General features: G+C 56.1%; 2 protein-coding genes across 2 annotated transcripts; both read right to left on the bottom strand.

Annotated features, from left to right (window-relative positions):
* Positions 1-407: 407 nt before the first annotated feature.
* On the bottom strand, positions 408-5,568 carry LOC128938618 (uncharacterized). The gene is made up of 5 exons (XM_054278938.1): positions 5,464-5,568; positions 4,784-4,905; positions 2,875-2,973; positions 2,276-2,440; positions 408-888 (listed from the first exon to the last, which is right to left on the bottom strand). Exons 1-5 carry the CDS (start codon positions 5,549-5,551, stop codon positions 742-744), a joined length of 621 nt encoding a protein of 206 aa, XP_054134913.1. The 5' UTR covers positions 5,552-5,568; the 3' UTR covers positions 408-741.
* A 547-nt stretch (positions 5,569-6,115) lies between these two features.
* XYLT2 (xylosyltransferase 2) lies at positions 6,116-19,262 on the bottom strand. Its single transcript, XM_054278924.1, has 11 exons — positions 19,113-19,262; positions 13,681-14,152; positions 13,049-13,224; positions 12,550-12,752; positions 11,671-11,751; positions 11,304-11,520; positions 10,722-10,898; positions 9,627-9,889; positions 9,324-9,519; positions 8,602-8,935; positions 6,116-8,235 (listed from the first exon to the last, which is right to left on the bottom strand). Exons 1-11 carry the CDS (start codon positions 19,245-19,247, stop codon positions 7,913-7,915), a joined length of 2,577 nt encoding a protein of 858 aa, XP_054134899.1. The 5' UTR covers positions 19,248-19,262; the 3' UTR covers positions 6,116-7,912.
* Positions 19,263-20,302: the final 1,040 nt, after the last annotated feature.

Here is a 20,302-nt window from a genome sequence, read left to right on the forward strand (position 1 = left end):
ATTTAGACAATTCCTCTGCTCTGCAGAAGACCAGGTGAACTGGGTCAGCCACATGTGTCCACCTGTGCTTCACATCTTCATGTAGACCTCCAGCTGTTCAGTCCGTGCATCTGTCCTTTCCCTGTCTGCAAATCCAGTCCCATGGTTCATGTTGGTGGTCTGTATTTGGGTATAACCCATGGAACCTCTCCAGATCCACGTGTGGGCTCTGTACAGAGCTGTTGCCAGCCACAGAGGCTGTTGGTGCCAGGGCATGCAGCAGTGCTCCAAAGCACGTCCCTTGTGCCACTCACAGGTGAGGATTTCCACCTGCCAGGTAATCCAGACACAGTAAAGCACTTGGTAACCTAAGAAACAGGTGAAGCAGCACAATACCACCAGTGCCTGAGGTCTGATCCCTTGTACAGCCTCACAGAGGTGTGAAATGCTGCTCCTGAGGAGCTCTGGCCCAGCAGACATTGCCCTTGGCTTTGCCCCGTGCAGCTCCAGCAGCTGGACCTTTGCCTTTGGTGTTTGCCAGAGTGAGCAGATGTCCCCGGTTCCTCTGCTCAGTGCAGTGCCCAGCAATGGCTCTGTGGTTGTTCTTGTGCTGCAAGGAGGATGGCTGGGTTGGTCTTGCCTGCGTTTCAGGTGGTTGTGGATCTGGGTGAAGGTTTGGCCATTCACTGTGGAGGAAAATGGAATCCCAGGCACTTCAGCTGCTGCCAGCACGGGGAGCAGCAGGACACTGAGGCCAGGGCCTTACACCGCGGTGTTCCGCTGAGCTTGGTAGCTCAGGGGGGCATGGAAAGGCTCTGGAACTCCATGTCTGTCCAAGGTCTCTGAGCTTATTCCTGTTCCTGAGAAAGCTGGAGGATGCCTCAGAGCATGCTCATAAGGAGGTGGCATCTATTGAGGAGAGAGGAAGAGCATTACAGCAGATCAGAACTAACCAGATTATCCCACCTCTTCTTACAGAGCAGATGAAAATGCTCACAACTGCCAGCAGCCTGAAATGAAACCCCCACAGGCCCCCAGCACAGCCAGCTGAAGGCTGGGGAACACCTGGGGATGAGAGCATCAGTCTGGAACATGGCACAAACGTGCTGAGAGACACATTCTCACCTCACACTCCGCCAGGTTCCTGCTCTTCCCTGTTCCCTTTCAAGGACTTGGCAGAAGGCCAGAACAAACTTGACTTTTGTTGGGAGAGGGCTGCATTTGTTTTCCCTTGACTAAATAAAAATGACTAGGATTTACACAAGTACTTACAAACCAGGTGTTGTACCCAGGTTTTGGCAGCAAGTCTCACTGCACAGAGAGGAACCTGAGGCCTTGTCACATTTCTTTTGGCAGAGCTGTGCTAGCTTTCTCCCCACAGGTGACAGGAAGTGGCATGATGATGTTGTGGGAAGAGCTTTCAGTGCTGTTCCTAAACTACTTTGGAGCTTTACTCTCCTATGCCCTCAATGCCCAGGTTTCATAAAATTACAGAATGGTTTGGGGTTGCAAGGGACCTTAAAGATCATCCAGTTCCAACCCCTGCATGGGCAGGGACACCTTCCACTATATCAAGCTGGAACTTTTCAGGCATTAGAAATAGCTCCAAACACTGAGTGGCAAGGGCTAACCATGCCAGGCTTTATGGTACAGCTTTAAGAGCTCAAAATCCAGGTAAATCAGTGAACTTTTAATGCTTTACTCAGGGTTTCAAAAGTTTTTGTCCTGCTTTAGACAATGAGGTCTCTGAATGGGAGCATATCAGGATGCTGCCACAGGACCTACTTGGCAGGATGCATTCACTTTTCCCTCTTACATTGTGGGAGTGCAAATCTTAAATATCGTACCAAGCAAAGCCTCCTGCTCATAAATAAGCCATAAACACTTGAAGGTAATACCAAGGCACGTCCCCAGGAGTGTCCTGCAGGGAGAAGGAAGCAAGAACCCATGAAAGCCTTAAGAGATCCAAAAATAACACTCCCAGCCTGGACTTGTACGGAGCAGGTGATCTGAAGAGCCTGCTGTTTCTGCATGGGGCTTTGCCCTGCCTCCTGGTACAGGCATTTCTGCAAATGCACTGGGGGAGGAGAGATGGATCATTAACCAGCACAGATGTACACCAAAGCAGCCTCCCGATACACTTTGTGCTCTCCCAGAGATAAAAGCTATCGGGAGGGCAATCACAGAGCACAGAGTCCTCAGCTACCACCAACTGTGAGGCAAGACACAGAAATGAACCCCAGTGGCGACTGCCACGGGCTCCTGCCAGCCCCCCACTGCAGGGAGGGGAGCTCACCTCCTGGGATGGCTCTGCCCACAGCCCAAACCTGTCGGCAATCATCTGATGGATTTCCCGCTGGCGATCTTTCTTGCGCACGCTCTCGTAGCTGGGCGGGCGGGGCTGCTCCCAGGACGGCAGCTGGTACGTGCTGGGGGGTCCCACACAGAACAGCTCGTCTCCCTAGAAATGTCCATGCCCAGAAAAGGGTCAGTGTGATGCTGGCTCTCATCACTAGAAGTTTATGTCCTGGTGCAACCTTGAGTTAAGCTGTAGGTACTTGTAGGCTCCTCTGAGCACCCAGAGAGGATGTCCACCCTCGCAGGGGGCAGTTACACCACGACCTGCGCTGCAGGATCCCAAGCCCCCAGGATCTACCACTGGCACTTCATGCCCAAACCCTTCAGAGCACTGTGGTATCCCCTGCAATATTCCTTCCCTCCACATGCTGCCTTACCCTGGGGTTTTTACATGCTGGCAGCACTTCCCAACGTTGTGGGACAGCACCAGAAGATGCTGCCCAGCACCTTTTGCCCCAGGCAAACTCTAACCAGAGTCTCTCTCCAAGCCGGTGAGCAGCATTCCCGCCCAGCTCCCAGCAGGGCCCCTGCCATCACCTGCATGCCCGGGTTCTCAGCAGTGCTCTCCAGCCGTGAGGCTCCGCGCTGGGGTCCCACCAGCTGCTGGCTGCTGCTGAAGTAGGGTGGGGGGCGGTCCTGGAATGAGGAGGACATGAGCACAGCCAAAATCCCTCCCAGCAGAGAGCAGAGCTCAACCACATCTCATGGGACAGCAAGGCCATGGCAGAGTGGCTCCCTCCTGCAGCTCTCAGTGCTGGCAGCAGCCCCTGCCTGTTGAGTGACACCAAGAGCTCCAGGACATGTTCCCTGGCAGCACAGGGCTGGAGCCAGCTGGAGCAGAGCACAGCCAGAGGGACAGTCTGGGCCCCAGGGCACGGTTTCACTGAAAATCAGCGGAACCATCTCTTTTTGGGGTACAACTAAAAATAACCCAACTGTTCTGCTGGTGTAGATAAGAGCTCCATCACATGCTCAGGGTTACTGAATTTGTTAGCTCTTATCTACTGAGCTTGTCATTTCAGGCTAATGCAGCAAGCAAATCTACAGGGCAATAGTTGTGCTGTTCCCAAGCTGTCTTGCTCCAGTTAAACTGGATTCCCTGTCAAGGTATTGAGCAACAGTGAGCAGAAATCCTGTTCACAGAGAACAGCCTCTTGAGCCAGAGCCAGGACTTGAGCCATTGCTTTACCTTGTTCTCAGAAAACCCCATTTCTGCCAGCCCAAAGACTCTCAGGGCAACAAGGGATGTGCAGGGAGGACTACGAGGATTTACTGTTGCTCTTAACAAGCAAGGAGCTGTTTCTCTTGGCCCTACAGCACAACTACAGAAGCTGCAGGAAAACAGCACCCAACTGTTGGTTCAATAACTCATGAGCAAAACCAGTGCAACTATTCCTGCACAAAAGCTGCCTCACACTACAACTGCTTCTCTTTTTCTGAAGGAAATACATTATATGTTCCCTTCCCTTCCATAATTCTTTGCATCCATCCTTCTGCTTTGCTAAAGGCAAGATGCCTGCTTGAAGTTTCCACCTCAGAGCCCAGGGAGATCCCACTCTGCCTCAGAGAGCAGCTCCACAGGGCCAGGGAGCACAGCAGCAGGGCCTGCTCCCAATGTGTGCCACGGGCAGGCAACAGGAGGGAACAGAGGGAAAGGAGCTGAGACATCAGTACAGCCTATTTCCACTGTGATTTCTGGTGGGGCTTCTCAGCCTGTGCTGGACTATTAGATTTGCCCTTCATAGCACTAGTCTCTCGACCCCTTGCTAGTGAGGCTGAATGTCCACTCTTCTCCCAGGGACTGCAAAGTGGTACCTGCAGCCCTTCCCTCAAAAGCCATCCTCGCAGCTCTGGAGGCTGAGCTTTCCCCAGGCAGTCACTGCCACAAAAGCAACACTGGCTACACACGCTGCTCTTTTTCCATCAGCTTCCCTAGTTGAAAGCAGCCCTAGGAAATTACAGATGCGAGCAAAAGGGCTTTGTGTCTCACTGCTCCTTCCCCAGGAGCTGTGCACAAGAGAGCCAGTTGTCAGGGATGCGGGTGGCTTTGTCTGCCTTTGCCCTCAGCTTCCAGCTCCCTTCCCTGCTGGGCCCCTTCCTATAAAGCACAGCCCGACCCCACACACAACTATGCAGGGGGAGGAGAACCTCCCTCCCGAGCTGTGTGGAGAGCAGGGAAGCCTTTTAGTGTTGGGCCTTGGAGAGAGAACCACAATGGCACAGCCAGGCAGGACTGGGTGGGTGAATGGATGGATGGAGTGGGAGCAAGGAGATGGCAGAGCCCAGCTCTGCCTGGAGGACCCACACCCATCAACAATCCCAGCCAGGCTGCAGGACAGTAACCTGGGGTGCAGCCCCACAGACCCAGCACAAGGCAACAGGAGCTTGGGGACAGAGGGGGACTTGTGGGCAGGAGGAAGAGAGGAAGGACTCGGAGGACACTCACATACTGGCTGGGGGTCTGGAAAAGGCGGCAGGAGCAGAGGAATTGGCAGCACATGGGGTCCCGGTGGTACAAGAGCAGCAGCAGGATGAGGATCGCCACAATGAAAACGGAGGTGGACACCGCTGCCAAGAGACGGGAGAGGCGAGAGAGCCGGTGTTTCGACGGGCCCCGGGCCTCCTCCTGCCGCCCGCCTTCGCCCCGCGGCTGACGCTCGGAGAAGCCCCTGAGAAGCCGATTCCACCTGCTGCCCGTCTCAAGAGCGCTAAAGCCCCTTTCTGCCCAGCATCTCTCTCCCTACCAGACGGTGAACGACCTGCAGAGCAGGAGGGGCTCACCCCATGCTGGACCGCCCGGCGGGGCCCCGCACCGGCACCCACCGCCTCTGGCCCGGCGCTCTCGGCTCCCTCAGCACCACGGCCGGGCGCCGGTTCGCCGGCGTTGCGGTCTCCCGGGAGCCCGCGGCTCCCCCCGGCCCAGCCGCGGATCCGCGGAGCCCACCCGCCCCGGCAGACAGCGGGACCCCCCGGGTTAGGAGCGGCTGCTGCAGCGACCTCTCCCCCGCCCGTCCGCAGGTATCGCCTTATCGGCACAGCCCGGGAGGCACCGGCAGAGGCCGATCCCGCCCGGCGGCCGCCCCCGCTTCGCTCCCGGCACCGCCGGAGCCCCCGCCCGCCACTCACTGGCGGCGATGACGATGGCCAGGACGTTGTTGTCCATGCTGGCGCTGGCGGTCGCGGTGTGACCCGAGGCCTCCGCGGGCTGCGCCATCCCGACCCCGCCGCCAGCCCCTGCCCGCCGCCCGCGCTCCGCGAGGGGCGGGCCGGGGCGGGGCCCGAGCGAGCGCGTTCGGCCGCGGCGCTCCCGGGGCTCCCCCTTCGGACTCGCATCGGGGCCAGCCCGGCTCAGCCGCGGCGCCCCGGCCTCGTGGCGCGGTTCGCAGAGTGCCGCGGTGCCGGCCGAGCGGCAGCCAGGCCGCGGGTCACTGCCGGCATCGGCGCTGCCCCGCTCCTGCAGAGGGAAAGCTGGCCTGTGCCGCGGAGGCGCCTGGCCCCGCAGGCAGCAGGACGTGCCCGCTCATTAGCCGATTAACACCTTAATTAAGCGCCATGTACACGCTAAGGATCTGGTACCTTCAGGGCAGCCGCTGCCAGGGTGTAACCGGACTCAGCCTGTGGCTCCGGGCCACTCCCGAGCTCTCACTCTCCAACCACAGGTTTTGAAAATCCCAAGCTTGATTTTGGGTTACTCATCACCCATCTGAGGAAGGCGACCCTGCACGGCCGACCTTCCCCCTCCCATTCCATAACACCACAAAAACCCGACACACCAAACTGTAGAGATAGAGATGTATTTGCGGTGATGTTGCATATTTAAGACAACTTTATATAATGGTTCTGACACAGAGTTTTGGCATCTTCCAGTGTGTGGCCCTTCTCCCCCCACATTCCTCCACTGCCCCAAAGCACCCCAGGCAGAAGTGGGTGCAGGACAGGGGGGCTGAGTGCCAGCAGGTACCTGCCCTCACACACAGAGGTCTCAGTCCCCTCCGTTTCACAGTACACATCTTGCAACACCCACATCCTTAAAATTGTAGACTGGGAGTGTCAGACCTGCTGGGCGGAGAGAGCTGGGACATGGGAGAAAAGTTAGGATGGCACAGATCCATGGAGACAAAAAAACCCCACCAGCTCCTGAGACCCGGCTTGGAGCAGAGTTGGGCCAGATGGGCTCCAAATTGTCCCCAGCTGTGAAGTGTCTTCGAAGGATGAAACAAAACCAAGACTTCTCCAGGCAGCATAAGTCTTGGAGAGAAGAATGATAGAGGCAGTTCCCAAGGACATCCTGGGGGCACTGCAGGGAAGGGGGAGGCTTCACTGCAACCCTTCCCCAGAGGAGGTGGCGCCTTTTCCCTCTGGAGCAATGGGAAGCAGAAACAGCGGAGGGAGGATGGGGCTGGCCAGACCTCGTCTCGCCGCTTTGCATTTTGCCCAGGGAAGCACAGCAGGTCCCAAAAGCTTCTGCCGACGTGAGAGAAAAGAAAATGTTGGGTCAAGGAGCTGTGGCACAGGGCAGCCCTCCAGGCACCGCTCATCTGCAGCAGGACACGGGCCCTGTGGATGCTATTTTGGCAGGGGATCAGGGCGTCCTTCTGCTGAAGTGGAGACAGAAGTGGCAGGGTCTACAGCGCAGCTTGTTGGGCCTGACCCACACACTGAGCACTCCTCACTCACTGTTGCACAACATATCAGGGCTCCAGACATTTGGCATAGTTGGGCAGCTACCCCACAATCTGGGGGCAACCCTGCCCCAAGGCCAACAGGTTACAGGTCCCCAGCAGCCCTCGGCAGGAAATGGGCAAACAGCAAAACAACAACAATAATAATAAAATAATAAAAAAGGATGTAAACGACCCAGCACCCTGTCCTGTAGCACCAGGACACCCAAGGGAACAAGGTATGTTACAGTCTCAGGGGAAATGGAGACACAGGGACTTCCCGGCCAATGCGGGGTCTCGTCTCTATTGCACTTTTGCATCATATATATTTCTATATATATATTTATAAAAATACAAACTAAAGGGCTGGGGTGGAAAGGATGAGATGTAAACCCTAAGCCAGCAGCAGCTCCGTGCACATGGCAGGTTTTGACTCATTCTGCTTCTGCCTATCCCCAGTCCCTCATCAGCCCACCAGGGCAGCAGTCAGCAACAAGGGCCCATCCTGCCAAGTTCTAGTCTGGGGTGGGCAGGATGCTGAGCTGGTCAAGAGCCTGCCCACTCACCAGCCATCCCTCCCTCCCTCCCACATCACCCTTTCCTGAAGCTCCAAGGTCTGGAGAAACACACAGCTTTGTCCAGGTGCCTGCCATGCCCCCACAGGGATGGGCACTCCAGCACGCTCTCCCTGGCCAGCAAAGGCTCATTCCCACAGAGATGGGCAAGACGCACCTCATGCCTCTCTGCCCAAAATATCCCACAGGAGAAGGTTTTCCCCTGCCTGGATGTTCCCATTTTCTCTTCCTTGAGTGACTACGGTGCAAATGGCACAGGGTGATGTGGTCCAGAGACACCCCCCAGATCAGAAACGGAGGATGCTCCCTGCTCCCAAGGCTGCCCTCTGGCTGCTCCTGCTACCTCAGCCGCCCGTCAGGTTTGACAGGCCCCAGTTCCGATTTGGGGTCTGGGGAGAGGGAGCTCCACGAGGTTTTGCTGCAGGTCTCCAGGGGAGCGCAGGCAGAGGGGCTGCTGACACAGACATTCGCTGCAGACCAAAAGGTGCCGACGGCAGCGTCCGCCCAGTCCTCCAGCTCCCTGCCCGTCAGCCGCGCCTTCTGCGCCGCATCCTCCTCCGCCGCCTCGGAGCGCGGCAGGCTGAGGATCCCGCTCAGGCCCTGGAAGTTCTGGTCCATGTACTCATTGTGTGGGGGGCCACCATGCAGCCAGCTGCTGTCGTCTGGGAAGGAAAGGGAGAGAAAAGAGAGGGGATGAGCAGTGCAGCAACATTCTGGCACCCTGCAGGTCCTACCCCCAACTCCAGCTGGGGCACAGCACCCCATTCCTTTGCAACCCCAGCTCCCGTCCAGCACAAGGAAAAGGACGCTGCTGCAGGAAGGATCTCACTGACATGGGCCAACGGGCTCTCCACAGCTGCCAAGAGGATAGCTCAGTCTAAGGATTCACATGGGCAAGGGGCACCAGTACAAAACTGGCTCCAGCCTGGTCATCAGCTGCAGCCCAGGGGCCAACACAGCGGGGAAGCACTTTGGACTGCCCACAGGGACACCCTCTCATCCAGCCCCAAACTCCAGAGCATCCTCACCTTTCCTGAGAGGCTGCTTGCTGTTGAAGGTCTGAGGCACCACCAGGAACTGGTTCTCCCCCAGAGGCTCCCAGAACTGGAGGAGGCGGATGGTCCAGACACCAGGGCGCAGGGGATGGTTGAGGGGGGGCTTGTACTGGGTGAACTCTGCCTCAGCATCCACCGTGATGTCGTAGGAGGCGGCAATGACGTAGGTGGGGTCAATCCACACCACCGTGGCCGTCAAGTTGGGGCCCCGTGACCATTTCTGCATGGCCACCGGCTCATCAAAGGGCCCCATCAAGCCTCCAAAATTGCGGAAGAGTCTTTCCTTGGGGTCCCACTCTGTGCCCACCTGGAGGGACAGGAAGCACAAGCAGTGGGACACTGGGCAAGGAGACACTATCAGCTGAGGTTCTGTGTCTGACCTCCCCAAAACAGAGAACACATAAACGTTGGCGTCCAAAGCAATGGACACTCCACGGATCATGTGCCAGCACCAATTCAGCTGTGCAAGGCCTCCTGCAGCTGCAGGCACTGGATCTCACCTGCCTCTGAAAGATCCCCTGAAGGCCTACTCAGCAACAATCAGCTCCTCACAAATAAACCAAACTCCCAGATAAAGGTTTCTTTTCAGAAACAATAGCAGCTCTGTGTCCTTCTGTCCCCATTGCACGCAGGTGGGGCAGAGGAGGAATGGCAGCACAGTGTGGGAGAGCCAGGGAGAAAAGTGCCACACGTACCTCTAGGTTTTGCAAGCGGTTTGCCTGCCCTCCATGACCGGACAGCTTCAGAGCTCCTTGGGGCATCATCCACATCTCCAAGGATTCAGTCTGCCCAGTCGCCAAATTTTGCACTTCCTGCATCACCAGGTAACCCTGGAAACGGTCGTCATAGAAATATAAGTGCACACTGGAGGGGAATCCTCGAGGCTCAAACCTGGAGAGACACACAGACAGGTTGCACATCTGAGCATAAGCATACTTCCAGCACAAGATAAAGGTCTCCATTTGGAGCCTGGGTTGAGACCACAGAAAATCCCCTACCTGCAGAGCTTGTCAGCCTTGGCTGCCGGCGTGGAAGAGGCTTTGCGGAGGCCCAGCCTGGAGAAGGCTGTATAGAAGGTGAGGGTGACATCGGTGAGGCCGCCGAGCCCATCCACGCGGTCGTAGACGTTTTCCCAGTAGGCCTTGAGGGCCGGGGTGTTGGCGGGGTAGCTGCCGTAGAGGTGCGTGTCCAGGATCTCCAGCACCTCCTGATTCACCGTCGACTCAAACTTGCGGGCAAAGAAGGTGGGTCTGGAGAGTTGCTAGAAGAGCACAGGCATTTCTAAAAATGTTGAGGGCACCCACTCTGCCCTCCCACTCCAGCAGGATCCATCCTACCCACTTTGAAGGCACAGGCTAAGGAGCAGCACAGCACAGCCAGCCTGAATGTGGGATCCTCTATGACACCAACAGTTACTGGGAATGCAGATGGGTGCTCATCTCTCCCACCACCTTCCCCTTTCTGTGCCCACAACTAGCCATGTGTCATCCAGCTCCTTTGCTGCAATCTTTACTCTGATAAGCCCCCACCCACCAGAGCCACTGCTGAGCCCTGCATTAGCTCTGGCCAAGTGGCACAGCCTGCAGGAACAGTGTCTTGGGCTCTGCAAGCCTGGAACTGCTGGAAAATCCTGCCACAACTGCTCTTTTCAGGGCTGGCTCTATCTGCCCCAAGCCTCCTGTGTTCAGTCCACATCCCCACACACTGAGAGCATGGGAGACATTTCGTTACAAGGCATTTTGACCTGCCAAAGAAACAGCACTCTGAATGGGCTTTACTATAAAGGCATTTCCCTCAAGTGATACATTTGCAGGGAAAGAGCAGGAAAACAGGAGAGAAAGTCTAGGAATAGGAGCAATGCTGCAAGCAGAACCCTGGCTGCAGGGCAGGACAAGTCAGGATAATCAGGATACCTACTGCCTGTTTACAGACACATCTACACTGAGCCCCACTGCGGAACCTGATCACGCTCCAGTCTCTTGCAGGGACATGCACAGCAGCCGGCACTGCAGCCTGGGGTGCCCACAGGACAGCTCAGAGAGAAGAGGACAAGGAGGGGAAAAAGCAGGAAGAGAAAGGAGGATCTTTTTCACCTGTAGCCGAAGGAAGTCCTGGGGTTTGAAGTCATTTGGGGAGCACCCGCACCAGTCGACTATGTGTTTATATTGGCACTTACAGCCCAGCTTCCGGTTCCAGTTAGTCACTCGGAGGTTGTTATCGACCAGCGTCTCACAGGCGTGGCTGTTCTCCAGGACCGTGTGGAAGAAGGACTGTGCAAGGCAGAAAAGGGGCAGGACACCCAGTGGGATGGAGGACAGGTGGTTAATGGAGAACCCCACTCATAGAGGAGAAGGGCAGACCTCAACTGCTACTGAACAGAAACTTCCCTGCTCCCACTAGAGGGCAATATTTGAGGGACCAGGCTTGCACCCGTCCTCATCTGGCCCAGAGGGTGACTGGACCTAAAGCTGACTTGTGTGTAAGCATTGACCCCTGACCTATCTGCTCCTCTCTTCCCTCTTTCATACCTAAGTCTGGAAAAGGGGAGGCACAAAACTGCCTGAACAGAACCAGCAACACCCTTTGCAGGTACCCAGAGCAGGGATGAAGTGGGAAAGATGTGTGGGAAGAAAGTGTGAAGAAAATCTGTCCTGTGGCCCACAGGCAGCACCCACCTCGGCTGGCAGGAGTGTGTAGGTGTAGAACTGGCGCAGCTGGGACACCAGCTGGTCCTCAGCATAGACCACATACTCCACAAAGCTGCGTGTCAGCGAGAACCAGTCAGAGCCCCCGTCCACCACGATGCCCTCGGGGATGTGGCGCTCGCCCAGTCGCCACATGTGCGAGTCACACTCGTGGAACAAGCGGTCCAGGCCCTGCTTCTTGATAAACCTGGGCATGGCGATGAGGAGTTAGGAGTGTCAACCACCTTGCAAAGTGCAGATGCAGAACATCCCCTCCCTGCCACAGCTGTTTCAGTTATTTTCTGAAACCCCTCGTTTTCTGTTCCTCCAGTTCAGCTCTGCCTCTAGCTGAGATTACCTGGCGTTGTCTCGGCCATGTGACTTCAGGAAGTTCTTATCTCGGTATTTGGACAGGAACATCACCAGTTCATCATTGGTCCTGAGGTGGAAATCAGGAACATTAATGCTGCTGGGGTGAAGCAGCCCAGTAAACACCCATTCTGCAAGAGCCATTAGACCCAAGGAACACAAAGCTGCTGACTCAAAACCTTGTTCCACCACTGGGCAGCCAGAGACACAGCCTCTCTGCTGTCTCATGCTTCACATGCATGTTCTCCTACAAAACCCAGACCACAGGAAAAAACAGCTTCGGAGGTACTTGCTGGGCTCCTCTGCATACATGGGTCCAGCCTGGCCCCAGAGCACCATCACCAGCATGTGGATGCAATCTCCAACCCCCTCAGCTCCCTGCTCCTCCCTGCCCCTCCCTGTCGCAGACATTTTTCACAGAAATGCTTTCTTTCAGATTTCTGTAGCTTCTGGGAAGCAAGAGCCCCCAGAAGAAGAATGTAAACAATTGTTATCAGTTGCTGTGAGATGTAATAGGATGCACCTGTGATTGGCTCATGTTCCCATGTTTATAATTAAGGGCCAATCACAGGAGCAAGCTGGGAACAGAGTCCCTGGACACAACTTTGTTATAGATTCTTTCTTTCTATTCTTAGCTTTGCTTAGCAGCCTCTGCAACTCCTCTCTTATTTCTATTTAGTATAGTCATAATGTATTATATATCATATATCAATAAATCCAGCCTTCTGATCAAGAAACAAGATTCTCGTCCGTCTCTCTCTCACCTCCAGCGACCCCACACAGGACGCTGTAATACTCCCAAAGCTTCTGCACCCCCACACAGCCCCAACACCTCCAGCCCCCTCCCCTGCCCCAGTAAGGCACTCACCTTGTGGGGTAATCAGTGGCACTCAGGTTGATGAAGAAGTCCCAGGGCCACTCAGACAGTTCCAGCAAGTCCTTCATGCTCCGCAGGTACATCTTCAGCAAGCTGGCACCTCCCCAGATGGTCACCATGCGCCAGGGCGTCACACGGATGTTGGGGTAGTGCCGGGCCAGCTCCACAGCCTCGCGATGGAGGTAGTTGGAGCGCTGCCAGGGAACACGGCTCACCCTCAGTAAGGAGTGCATCCTCCCTGCCACCAGCCCAGAGTCAGCCCTTGCAGCAGCCTCCACAAGGAGAGAAGCATCAAACAGGGCAGGGGGGCATAGATCCTGCTTCCGTGGGGTTGCAGAAGTAGTGGCAGAGGGTCACAGCTCCACAGCAGCGAGGACAAACTCTACCCAGCCACTTTCCTCACTCACCACCACCCATGCCTCAGCTCTGCTCCCTCTCCCAGGGACCCATGGAGCACTGTTAGCACCCACCCCCTCACCCCTGCACACACCTTGTCAACGTGGATGTAGAAGAAGTGCTGCTGGTGGTACACGGCCTTGATGAGCCGCTTCAGCTGGCGGATGGCCCTGCCATGCACCACCAGCATGTAGGCAATGCGCACAGGCTTGCTGGGGGGCCCCTGCTGCAGCCGGCTTTCGTCCCACTGGATCACAGGGCTGACCTTGCCTGCATGGGGAGGGAGAGGGCTGTCAGCCACCCCCATCCTTGGTATCTACTACCTGGAGCTCCTGAGCAAGGCAGGGGACAGCAGGGAAGCACTCAGCCTTGGGCAAACCCCAAACCGGCTGCAGTTCCAGGGCATGGTGGCACATGCAGCCCCTTGTGTTACACTGATGGGGGATTTTGGGAAAGGGGGTGTCTTCCCTTGGTGCCTCAAAACAGAAAATGCAGCTGGGCCTGGCTCTGACCCCTGCAGAACTGCAGAGTAGGATGAACAGCCCAATTTAAGAAGGCTGGCACAACTTTGACTGGATTACAGAGGCACAGGTAATCTGGGAATCAATGACAGATTGAGGCTGCTGTTTGCCAGGTGGGATAGCTTGGTGACATACAGAAGGTATGGATATTCCCAGGGATATTCCCAATGCCCAGGGTGACCAGGAGAACTCCAGCAGGACTCACCTGAGAGCTGGCAGTGGCGAGGCACGGACTGAGGCATGAGGCTGCCAGCCCGGTGCAGACACACCACGTTGGCAATCTCCTGTTGGCACTGTTTGCTGCTGGCCCGGGCCAGCGCCGACAGGGCGTCCTTGCCCGTGATTTCGCACTTGGGGGTGAAGCTGTTGTCAGTGGGCTGGGGAGCCCCCTCCACGCTGCCCGTGTCACCCTGCTGGAAGACGGCCAGCTGGGCCTCCCCACGCAGCTCCGACAGGTTCCTGCGGCTGGAGGAATCCAGCATGGCCGGCAGCCGCCACCCCGGTTTGTGCCTGGCCGTGACAGCTCTCACCACCTTGGACACCGCGGCCCCGGGGCTGTCCGGCCGGCCCCGCCAGCGGCCGTGCCTGCGGCCGGCGCTGCTGCGGCGCCCGGCAGAGCTGTCCGAGTCCTTGGAGCCGTCGCTGCTCTCGGGAAAGCCAGCCTTCTTCTGCCGCTCCTGGGGTGTTCATGTGGATGCAGAACAGAGGACAGACAGCATTAACTCGGGCCTGCTGCTCCCCAGATCTGTCAGCATCCTCCTCAGAGCATCCGCTCCCAGTCCCCACAGAGCTCAATGCTGCAGCATGACAGATGCTCCAGGAGCAACTGCTGAGCGGCACAGGACATTACACGGCCCCTTCATCACCCAAAACCCCAGGCTAAGACCCAACAGCAGCCCCCTGCCCACACCCCCATCATGAGGATAGCCAGTCTCACTCTCTGTGGTTGGGCTGCAGACTAAATGGAAACAGTGGGTTGTGTCTGCACCAGCCACCCTCTGAGGTCTGCCCACCTGCAGGGACATCCCTGATGCTGGAGATGAGCACTGGGCTGTACTTGCTGGTGATGGTAATTTCATTGTGAGATTATTGGACCAACTCTTCCCTGCCATGACCATGCTGTGAACCCAAGCCCAGCACAGCCAGAGCCACAGGCAGCCACAGCTGTGCTCTCTGGGCTGAAAGCACTGGATAGGAATAGACCAAGGCCCTGCCCATGCACCCCTCCCTGGACCCTGGCTCCCCATGCTGGGCTGGGGCAGGCACTGCCATCACCACCTTCCCTAGAAATCCAGTCACAAACCTCCTGTGGAGCCCAGCAGATGTGTAAAGGGAGCAGTTAATTATGCTTCGTTACCTCTGCCAGGCGGGCTGAACAGCAGAGACAGCCAGCCTGGGGGAGAGCAGGGAGCTGGGAGGTTTGGGTGCTGCTCTCGTGGGAAAGGACTTTCCCAGTGAGTGTACCCGTGATGTTGGGGCCATGTGCTCCGGCTCTGCAGGCACTCCTGGATGACACAGGCAGCTGCCTGCTCCAGCCCAGCCTCCCAGGGCTGTTCCACACAACCCCCAAACTCTGCCCAGCAGCTGTGCCAGGCACCACGGGGAGCTGTAAGGAACAACCAGGGGTGTTCCTGAGCAGCAGCAGCTCACAAGGATGGACAGATGCCTCACAAGGACAGCAGGACTGAAGCAGCCCCGGACACAAGACTCCCCTGAGGGTGCAGCTGCTGGGAAGGTCACAGCCAGGAGAAAGCACGGAGTGAAAAGGCTGGAAAGCATCTGGTGTGATCTGCCCGTTTCAGAGTCCCCAGACTACCCATGGTGTGCTGGCACAGCCATGGCCAAACCACTGCTTAAATCCCAAAGGGGTGGTTCAGCAGGGATCAGCCAAGCCTGCCTCCACCCAGACAGGTGTCACAGGCAGTGAACCCTTCATTAGTCACCATGCAGGACCATCTGCTCCAGAGCTATAAAACTGCTTCCCCACAGAGCATCACAGGAGAGGGCAGCTGGAAGGCCACAAGTGAGGAGAGAGTATCTTCCATGCTCCTACAGGAAGAGACTTGCTGATCCCACTCCCATCCTGCACTCCCCAACACACCTGACTGTGGGGACACCCCCTATTCAAGGCCCACCTGTGGTGACAGTCCTGCTCATCCCCCTGGAAGGAGCCCTGTTCCCAGCTCAGGAGCATGCCTGGCTGCCTCTCCCAGTAGGGAAGTTGTTAGAAGCATTGCCAACCCTTCCAGAGCTGCCAGCCAAGGAATTCCAGGGTTTCCAATTATTGCACCACTGCAGAGTGATCCCTCCAGCCCAGCCTGCCAGCGAATGGCTCCGGCCACATTGTTCTGTATTTAAGACCTGTGTGGGACAGTCAGTGAGGGTCCCCATCCCCTCCTTCTGACACACAGATGGCTCCAGGCGCCAGCCAGAGCTCACTCAGAATCACAGACTCATTTAGGTTAGAAAGACTCACTAAGATCACCCAAGTATTAAACCCCAGTCAAAGCCACCACTAAAACATGTCCCCAGGTGCCACATCTACCCATCTTTTAGATACCTCCAGTCTGTGACTCCACCACTTCCTCACCCAGCCTGTTCAAGGGCTTCACAGCCCTTTTGGTGACAGTTTTCACTAATATCCAACCTAACCACACCACTATAACTTGACACCATTTCCTCTTGTCCTGTTGCCTGTTACTGGAGAGGCTTGTCCTGTTCTGCCTCCTCCAATGTGACACTGCTGCCCCAGAGTGAAACAGAGCCATGGGGCATGTATCCACCTGCACCCCATCCCCTGCACGGGTCCCAGCACAGCTAACAGCCCCTGGTTTCTGCAGGATTCCCTCTCTGCCTGGCTGACAGGTTTCTGCACACACCAGCACTCATCAGACAAAAGCAGCACCAAAATGTTCCAAAGTCATCAGAGGAATCCCGAGTTAAAATGGCTGGAGTAAGTCCCCTAAAAACAAACTCTTTGTCAGGAAAAGTAACTATCAAGGAATCTCTTCTCAAGAAGAAAAGACACTTCACAGGAAGCTTCTCTTGTGGCCACAGCACACAGAGGACACCAACACACCAGCCCCAGAGAGGTGCCACCTCCTGCCTGGACAAAGACAGGAGACCCAGTGGCTAAAACACTGCAGTGACAGATCCTCTTCTCCACCCACAAGGAAACTCTGTGGTTTGAGTTTTACTGGTGCCAGCTCCACCACGGACTAAGAGCTTCAGGAAGCTTCTGTGCTCATCCAGGAGCTGTGGGTGTCACAATGACAGAGGCAGGATCGCTCTGGTATCTCAGGCTCCCACTCGTGTGGGAAGACACTCATGATGACCACAGCAGGAGTGGGAATTTCCTCTCTCATCCATCAGTTTGGATAGGAATTGTGTTGTTTGATCCTGGTGGAACAAGATTAATTTGGTTTCCAGGAGGAAACACAGTGCTGATAGGCAGATGGACACAGACCCAAATACTCCTGGTCTGCACTCCATAAAGAATCTGCTTGGTAAGCAGAGGGTGCCTTGCAGGACCCCAAAATAGAGCTTGGGAAGAGAATTGATGGATCCAAGAGGCACAGCCAGCCCCACAGCACTCCCAGGACTCGAGTGTCCCTTACCGTCTCCACAGCCCATTCATGCTGGGGATGAGCTGTGCCCATTAGTGGGAAGGAGCCATTTACTGTGGCAATTAAGAAATCCCAAACTGCCATGAATCCTCTCAGGCCTGCAGGGTCAGACTCTCCTGGGACTGCTCCTCTGGCTTTACCAGAAATGCCCTTAGGGAAATGGTGTCTCCTCTAGGTCTGGCCAAAATCAGACAGCAGGCACAGAGACCAAGAGCTTTGCTTTTTACAAGAATTGAGGTTAATTGGACTTTTCCCAGCTTGCTAATGGGTTCAGGCTGTCCGTGAAGCTAAGGATGGTTCTTGTCCTCTCCAAAGAGGCTTTCAACTCCCAGGACTGCTGGTGGTGAACCAACTCCTCTCCAGGAAAGGGGACCCATGGCCAAACCCGTTCAGCTGCCCAGCTCAGTTCTGGGATGAGACATGGGGAAACCAAGCAAGGCAGGATGAGCCAAGCCAGGAGGCTGTGAAGGGCAGGAGCAGAGAACGGCAGACAAACAGTGCAGGATGGTACAGAGGGAAGGAGAAGCCAGGATGGGTGAAGTAATTTGATCAAGGTTACAGAAGAGGCAAAGGAGCAGTTGGGCGCTCCTTGGTGCCCGATCAGTCTGTTCTGATGCTTCCAGTGCCTCCAGATCACGATCCTCTCCTTGGAGCCACATTCACTCCCTGGTCCTGTGTTGGTGATGGGCACATGGCAGCACATGAGGGTGCTCATGGCCATTTCCTGAGGGCCAGGAGGAGCCCTGAGCTGGGAATTCACCTGCTGAATGAGTGGTGTCACTCCAGAGACCTTCCCCACAGCACGGGGCTGCCCGTTCCCCTTCTCACCTCTTTGCTCTCAAGGAAAGCCTCCCAGACCTGCTGACCATGGGATCACCCTCCACACTAGGGAGGCAACAGGAGGCTTCAGCCACCGGTCCACACAGACACAGCAGACCTGGACACAGTCTGGGCAGTTGCCAACAAATAAACAAATCCAAATTAACAACCCACAGGTGGGAGCTTTGTTTGAAGGTGGCAGCAATGGTTCATCAGCCTGGGTCCTCTTTGATACCTTCTCTGTGTCTGACCTTGGGCAAACTCCTTCACCAGACCATGCCTCAGTTTCCCCACACTCACAAGAAAGAAGTGATGCATTTGGCTTTAGCAGGGTGCTCTGGTCTAAAGACATCAGCAGCTCCAAAAGGTCCTTGTACTCTCCCACTTCACAGGAACACCTCTCACCAGAACAGCTACACAGGCGCTGACACAAACCTGCCAGCTCTCTGAACTCCATGGTTTTTGATTTGGGTGTCCCTGACCAGTTCCCCACAACATCCCCCAAACCACAAGCGCAAGATCTCCATCAAGTCCCTCATACTCCTCACTTTATGCCAGACCCAAAACAAACCCCCTGGGCCACCAGCTCCCCTTCTCAGGTGCTGTGACCCTGCACCGCTGCAGCCAGAACGGCCCAGGCAACCTCCTGCTGCCCACCCCAACACCGCCAACACCTTCAGCAGCCTGAGGCTGCAGGACCCCCACCCCGGGAACCCCATCCCGGCTCTGGGCCTTGCCAAGCCCACAGACCCACCCCAGGAACCCCATCCCGGCTCTGGGCCTTGCCAACCCCACAGAGCCCACCCCGGGAACCCCATCCCGGCTCTGGGCCTTGCCAAGCCCACCGAGCCCACCCCGGGAACCCCATCCCGGCTCTGGGCCTTGCCAAGCCCACCGAGCCCACTCTCTCTGTCCCCGCCCCAGCCCCCGAGCAAGGGCACGCTCGCTACCCCCAGGGCACTGTCCCTCCCCAGGGCACCCCCATGAAACCCGCTCCCAGCACCCATCGCCCTCCCATGACCCCCCAGGCCCTCAGCCCACCTCAAGCCCCTCGGGCCTCCTCGGTCCCCGCGTGGTCCTCAGCCCCCTCACGGCCCCCCAGCCCTTTCATCGCCCTCCTTCAGCACGGCCCACACCCCCTCCACCGCCCCCCCGGCAGGCCCCGGCCGCCCCCCTCCCTCCCGCGGCACACCTCGGCCAGGCCCTCCTCATCGAGGCCGGCGGAGCTCCAGAGCACGAGTCCCTGGAGCAGGAGGATGGCGAGAGCCGTGGCGGCCGCCAGCCGGTAGCGCCGCACCAGCTTCCGCGCCCGCCCGCCGGCCACCATCGCCCCGCCGGCCACCATGGCCCGCCGCGCCGCCGCCACAGCTGCGCGTGCGCGGGCGCGGAGGGCGGGGCTGGAGCTGCCGTGGGGCGGGGCGTGCGGCGGGGGCGGGGCCTGTGAGGGAATGTGGGCGTGTAAATGAGAGTGAATGAGTGTGAGGTAATTAGTGTGTGAACCGCTAATTAACGTGAGCAAATGTGAGAGTGAATGAATGTGAGTGTGAGCTAATTAGTGTGTGAACGGCTAATTAACGTGAGTAAATGTGAGAGTGAATGAATGTGAGTGTGAGCTAATTAGTGTGTGAACGTTTAATTAATGTGAGTAAATGTGAGAGTGAATGAATGTGAGTGTGAGCTAATTAGTGTGTGAACCGCTAATTAATGTGAGCAAATGTGAGAGTGAATGAATGTCAGCTAATTAGTGTGTGAGCTGCTAATTATTGTGAGTAAATGTGAGAGTGAATGAATGTGAGTGTGAGCTAATTAGTGTGTGAACCGCTAATTAATGTGAGCAAATGTGAGAGTGAATGAATGTGAGTGTGAGCTAATTAGTGTGTGAACCGCTAATTAATGCGAGCAAATGTGAGAGTGAATGAATGTGAGTGTGAGCTAATTAATGTGAGTGTGAGCTAATTAATGTGAGTGTGAGCTAATTAATGTGTGAGCTAATTAATGGGAGCATGTAAGTAAATGTGAGAGAGAATGAATGTGAGCCAACTAGTGTGAGAGTGAGCTAATCAATGTAAATGTGAGAATGAATGAATGCAAGTGTCAGCTAATTAATGTGTGAGCTAATTAATGTGAGTGTGAGCTAATTAATGTGAGAGTGAATGAATGTGAGTGTCAGCTAATTAAGGTGAGTGCCAGCTAATTAATGTGAGAGTGAACGAATGTGAGTGTGAATGAATGTGTGTTAGTAAATGTGAATGAATGTGTGAATGTGAGTGTGCAAATGAATGAGTGTGTGAATGAATTTGAGTTGTGAGCATGTAAGTGAATGTGTGACTGTGAAGGAATGTGTGTGTGAATGAATGTCAGGCAATGTGAGTGTGAATGAGT

This window comes from Melozone crissalis, unplaced genomic scaffold (genome assembly GCF_028551555.1).
Source record: "Melozone crissalis strain CALT ecotype California unplaced genomic scaffold, PUWL_Pcris_2 ptg000026l_1, whole genome shotgun sequence".
NCBI lineage: Eukaryota > Metazoa > Chordata > Aves > Passeriformes > Passerellidae > Melozone > Melozone crissalis.

Bases quoted from the DNA above. Each gene is read 5' to 3' on its own strand.
- XYLT2 (XM_054278924.1), bottom strand. From the start codon at position 19,247: ATGGTGGCCGGCGGGCGGGCGCGGAAGCTGGTGCGGCGCTACCGGCTG. The intron at 14,153-19,112 runs GTGTGCCGCGGG...TGAACACCCCAG, and splicing joins ATGAGGAGGGCCTGGCCGAG to GAGCGGCAGAAGAAGGCTGG. The intron at 9,520-9,626 runs GTAGGGGATTTT...GTGTCTCTCCAG, and splicing joins AAGGCTGACAAGCTCTGCAG to GTTTGAGCCTCGAGGATTCC.
- LOC128938618 (XM_054278938.1), bottom strand. From the start codon at position 5,551: ATGGCGCAGCCCGCGGAGGCCTCGGGTCACACCGCGACCGCCAGCGCC. The intron at 4,906-5,463 runs GTGAGTGGCGGG...GTCTCTTGGCAG, and splicing joins GGCCATCGTCATCGCCGCCA to CGGTGTCCACCTCCGTTTTC. The intron at 2,974-4,783 runs GTGAGTGTCCTC...TCCTCATTCCAG, and splicing joins TCCAGACCCCCAGCCAGTAT to GACCGCCCCCCACCCTACTT.